This window comes from Agrilus planipennis, unplaced genomic scaffold (assembly GCF_000699045.2).
Source record: "Agrilus planipennis isolate EAB-ADULT unplaced genomic scaffold, Apla_2.0 scaffold40, whole genome shotgun sequence".
NCBI lineage: Eukaryota > Metazoa > Arthropoda > Insecta > Coleoptera > Buprestidae > Agrilus > Agrilus planipennis.
This window is the reverse complement of record NW_020438938.1, coordinates 1,005,778-1,011,811: the sequence shown is the minus strand read 5'-3', so window position 1 is coordinate 1,011,811 and position 6,034 is coordinate 1,005,778. Positions and strand designations below refer to the sequence as shown.

The 6,034-nt window shown below is 38.2% G+C and overlaps 1 protein-coding gene across 1 annotated transcript; it reads right to left on the bottom strand.

The window, feature by feature from the left end:
• Positions 1-1,934: 1,934 nt before the first annotated feature.
• Positions 1,935-2,425, bottom strand: LOC108735388 (doublesex- and mab-3-related transcription factor A2-like). Its single transcript, XM_018467327.2, has one exon. The coding sequence runs from the start codon at positions 2,391-2,393 to the stop codon at positions 1,935-1,937; it is 459 nt and encodes a 152-aa protein (XP_018322829.1). The 5' UTR covers positions 2,394-2,425.
• Between the last annotated feature and the right edge of the window lie 3,609 nt (positions 2,426-6,034).

Here is a 6,034-nt window from a genome sequence, read left to right as displayed (position 1 = left end):
CAGAAACAAAATGGAGTTGTAAATATTTTGATATAAAATGATTGATGTTGATTTTACATCAATAAAATTATTTGCAATCCTGTTTTGGCTCTGATCTTCCCCGCTAAACAAACTATTTTGGCATCAGTGTATTTTTTCCAATATTAAAACGGGTGACAAAGGCAAATAAGGAAGCATACAGAAGAATTATTTGTTGCTGAACTGAAGAAACTATAACATAAAGATAGAAAAACCATATCTCAATAATATCAAACAGAAAAATATGGATTTCTTGTTTGCATCAGTGGTTCAAGCCAATTCTAATTTATAAGATATTAAGGCGCGACCAGGTATCATAAAGCGACATGTGTTTTGACGAAAATAGGATTTTGGGTAACCGAAGGAAATTATTCGTAATTTTGCGCTCCTTTCTAACCAATTTTCAAATTTGGACGAGTCATATTTCCTTGCAGTGGTTCAGCCAGACGCGAATTTGATAATTCAAGAGAAGCACTTTACATTGGGTCTCCGCTTCATGGGGCCCACAGGTAGTCCCGTATTACTGTTATGGTTTTCTTGTAAAAATTAAAAATTAGGTACCTCTTATTAAGGAATTTTATAGTTTTCTTTTATTGTTAATTTTTTTTAAAGAGGTCTCCAGTATCCAAGAATGTTAGTCCACAAAAATGGTACACGTTTTTATAAAATTTAAATGGATTCCTAAAGATGCTAAACCTATTTAGTCAGTGTTTTTAGTGTAATTATTCGATTATAACTACAAATTATTACAATTTGCATACATTCTTTAAAAGAAAATGAAACTTTCTACTGTTTTCGTTTCGGTTTCCAATATTATTTATTATTCGATTCGATACTATATCCAAAATTGGACGAGGAGTAAAAATGGAAGCAGGGATTATATTCAACTTGCACCATAAACAGGCTCTGTATCGTTTTCAAGAGTCATTAGATGAAGAAGTGAGTGACGTATGGGGTTGATCAATTAAAGGGTTTTCAAGTCGGGGAAAATTATAATGCAACCTGGCTACTTCACGTCTCCCTTTAAAGACACGACAAAGACAACATAACAAACTTTATGAAGCAGAAAAGGGATGATAACCGACGTCGTGACGCGATATTTTCCTCTAGGAGGTAGAGGTTTAACGCTCTCTCGTTATGATTATGTGCGTCTTTTTAAGGGGCGACTCGACTTTATTATCGAAAGGACATTCCTTAAAAGCGTGTTGGGTACACTTAAAAGAACTCCCTTAGTTGCTTGCCGTTATTGATAAATAATTATTGTTCTTAATCGGTACAAACCTCTCAAACACTAAGTGTTGTATACCACAATTCGAGAAAAACTGAAAACATCTCCATTTATCTACAAATGTTCCAATGTTTCGTAGTTTTTATTAATTTTAATCTATTTCAAAGACATACTGTTCCAAAAACTATTGAAAAAAGAACGAACTAGAACAACTTTCAGCAAACTGAGAATAAATGTTTTCCATCACGTTTTATTTTATCTTAACTCAAAGGAAATTCTGATAACTGATATAGGAAAAAAGAATCAATTTTCACGTGGTATTTTCTGCTTGTTTCAGAACCATTAGGGATGCTGGAAATCTTAAAATTGAAAGACGCATCAGTGCAATGTAGATGATCGCCGGACGAACAAGATCAAGAAAACGTAAGAACTGCTCTACACTAAAGGTAAGATTCTTTTTGATTATTCACGAAAAACCGGCATAGGCTATGACTGATGCACATAATTAGGGAACTTTCTATATACTTAAATAGTAATGTATGTGGTTGAACGTATCAAAAAATAATTGGACGACCATCAGCAAGCGAATTTCTAGATTCCTCATTCAAAAGAAAGACTCTGCGCCCCTTAGGTACCCATTTTAGGTACATTTCACTTCATTGAAAAGACTTTTTATTTACTATTTGAATTACTTACAAGGACTAGAAGGTTCGGATGACCCGTCGGACAATTCGAACTTGGTTCTCTGAATTAATCCCATGTCGGGATGTGTGGGCATTGCGGACGGTGGTTCGGGAACCTGGGGCATCGCGGCCGGAGCTGTCGTGGACCCAGTACCGTACAAGAGTCCCAGTTCCCTGGCTTCGTTCTCTTCCTGGGCCTGTTGCCTTCGAAGGGCCACCTGAGCTGCCATTACTCTTTGCCGTTCCGCGATAAGGGTGCATTTGGCGCAGCTACAATCTCTCCATCGACAGTATCTTTTGTGACCTTTCAGTGCAGAAACGACCCCGTGATTACGGCACCTGGCGCACTTAGGAGTCCTCTGGTATCGTTCGGAGGCGCGCAAAAAGAACGCGGGCGGTATCGAGCCCAGCACGGGATGCTGAGACATGAGGGTCTGCATGTCCATGCCGCTTGGCAAGCTCATCTTCACACATGCGACGGATATTTTTTTTTGACGTGTCGCGTCGCGTATGTCGCGTCTAATCGCTCTCGTTACGCCCGCGACCAACACTACAGTGTCGCAGAGTCGATAAGGTTACAAGACGCATTTCGCTACTGTGTTCGCTGCCGCCGTTGGCCGCCTCACGGCCCCCACATCCACCAATGGCGACATGAGAAAAGGTGAGTTTACGCCCTCCAAGAGGCGAATGGCGCACGCCCACGGAACTACCGCCGCCGCCCGATGTTTACTGTATTATGTTCCCCATTATACGGCGAAGGGCATAATAGGAATACAAACTACTTTTGAATGGCAAATAAATTATACCGTTGCCGCAATAAAAGGGAACACGGAGCTGCAGCGGCGGCAGCGTCGCCGGCGGCAAAAGCGGTCGGCTCTCGTCTCCGCGCACTCACCCTCATATCCATCGCTCGTCGTTCCTTTCTTGGATTATTATTATTATCATTGTTGTTGTAATGTATGTACGTACCTACGCTATTGTGATGCGATACGTCGATACCTATATCTGTTTTTTATTTCACGAGGGGTTGAGGGGGGCCGTTGTAGCCCTTCGCATACGCGGACGATATTTAAACTCAACGTGCACGCAGATCTTGTTTGAGACCTCAAGTTAAAATCGTGACATAACATTATCGAAATGTATTGCATAATATACTGATTGATTGACCTTTGGTGACAGCCCTTTGACCGAAACAATTGAAATAGCGGGTCTTAACGACATTCTAATTGGATTGATAACATCTTGACATGTCATTTTTGCATTCCATTTTATCATTATTAACTGGAAAGTTCACATAAAACATTTTAAAACCTAATAGAAGCGTTTCAACACCAAAGATATCACCTTCAATATTTAGATACTCTCTAATATTGAACCATAAAGCATGACTACAAATCATTTAATACCGGCACATGGAACAGATAAATCATTTATACAACACAAAATGTGTAAAAGTTCCTAATAATATGCTTAATTTCAACGCGTACAGAGCCTGATAGCGCGCGCGATACCGCTTAGTGGGAATGGGTTCTTATTTTTTGAGTGAATAATAATTGTTATTTCTTAAACTAAGGGAGCATATCAGAAGATTTTTAATGGGTGTGGTATCCGTTATAAATAGATATTTTATAAAAAATTATTTATTANTTGGCAGTTCCTATTAAGTTTAGAATTACATATTCCTGTTGCTTTATTGAAATTAGGAATTCTCTAGTTCTATTAATAATGTATATTGCGTCTACAATGTTCAAGTCTTCGTTTCCTCTTTATCCCGTTTTCAAAGAAATGTGTACCTTTTTATGTGAACACTTTGCCTTATCTGCAAATTCATCATCATAAAGTCGTCGGCCTGACTAGCTGGATACGCACCTCCACTTTTCCTTATCCTGAGTTAACTTCTACATTTTCCTATAAATATCCTTAACTATTTGTGAGCAGTAATCTAATCTAGGGCTACCTCTACTCCTCTTAACTCCTGTTTCTGCCTCTAATATATCTCTGACTAGACCTTCATGCCTTAACGTTCTCTTTATTTTGTTTTAGATATCTTACTGATTTTAAAATTTTATCCATTTTTTTTCGACTCTCATTCGTATCTCAAAGTTATTCCTATTGCTATAATACGATTTTTCGTAATAAACAAAACCCTTTTACCCTTAAAAATTATAATCATCCATTATTTATTTCGAAAAAGAAATTATGCTGTCCTTATCTTACGCGTTATCTTAGCATTTCACGGGTCCGTACACGTAACACAAAGAGAGAAAGATGAACTTTGTGCCAGGTCTCATTTTCTTATTACAATACGAAACGATTCGGAGTAGAATAATGAAGAAGACATCCGGACCAGAAACATAGTAGAATTACAAATGAAATGAAGTTTCTTAAATTATTATCTTCCCCGCGCGTATTATTCTATTTGCTGTAGGTGCTGACAAAACGGCGCAACGCTTTGCGAATTTGTTCTGCATGAACGAGCACCTTTGTACTTCCATTTTCTTATTACATGGAATAAATGTTGAAAGACTTTGTGTCTCAACAACACTGTCTCTCTCTACTCCACTGTCTCCGAATTCAAATCGGAATAATAATGGATAATATAAAACTTACTTCGATGTGGCATATTTAAAAGTAGGTGTTAGGCAGGGCCGTAGCGAGGCCGGTTCAAGCGGTGCGGCGCACCGGGGCCCCCGCAGTCGAGGGGCCCCTTAGCAGTTTTCTGTTTTCAAAAAATGACTTCTTAAAAAAAACTATGCTGTTAGAGATGAGCTGAGTCAAACTACGAAATCAACATCATAATTTTTTATTTTACTTTTTTCTATATCAATTTTTGTCACAATACTCCATCTATTTGATCAGGTACGTAGTTACATGGAATGCATACATCTCGAAATCGCGAATACTTCTACATTCATGGTTTCCTTAAATCCGTTGATATAATTATCATTGCTACCATAAAAAATTACTAATTGCTGACCATAAATCTATATCACCCGAAACATCACTATAGAATTCATTGCACAAACATCAAGTGCCTGCTCTTATTTCTAAAACGTTTTTTTTTTCTCGATTTGATAGCAGCAAAATCATCAATAGTTTTATCGACATTTATTTTTCGGGCTCGCTCATTTTCAATTGACAGAATTGCTAATCCATTCAATCTCTCTTGACCCATTGTAGGTACTTCGCAAGAAATTTTTGATCAAATTTAATTTTGAAAACGATCGTTCTCCTGTCGCGACTGTCAAGTACATGAGGTACGCAGTATAAACGTCAAGATACTTTGAGATTGCTTTGGCATCACCGTGAGAGGTTACCTGCACGGGGAATCATCTATTCGTGAAATTAAAACATTTTTTTTAATGACATTTTTCTGATCATCAATTTTAAGAAGGGCCCCTTGTGGAATACCGCACCGGGGCCCCGAGCTCATCGCTACGGCCCTGGTGTTAGGAAAAGATATTTTGACGATTGAAAGACTTTTAGGGTTCCGTACCTCAATAGGAAGATGATAGGAACCCTTATAGACAGGCCCCTAGCTTAGGGTTGCCATCCGTCCGGGTTTCCCCGGATTTGTCCTAGTTTAGAGGACATCCGGGGAGCGTCCGGGTGGGCCTTCATTTGTAGTCCGGGTTTAAAAATTTAAAGTCTTGGGCCTCCCGCGACATACCCACTGTGCTCGCACACACCACGATCAACCGACGAACCGAGTCGCTATATTCACCGTCCCCCCCCCGCCCCGTTTAATTTATTTTTTTTAGGTTTCATATTTTTGTAAGGATTTGTTTTCATAACAAAGTACGTATATTAATAATTTGAGTTTTATTTTAACGATAAAAAATCTAACTGATTATTAAAACAATTTCTAACAAACGGTAATAAGATTCGGTTTTGTTAGGTACATTTAAAATGATGATAAAAAATGACTAAATTTAATTTTAAGGTCTGAAAATAAATAAAAAGGTGATTTATGACATTTTCAACGCTTTTTATTACACTGACTATGTTTAAAAAAACCTGTTGACATGTCCGGGTTCTGGACTCTGAAATCCGGGGTTTTCACGCGTCTTGTCCTGGTTTCCAAATTTTAGAGATGGCAACCCTA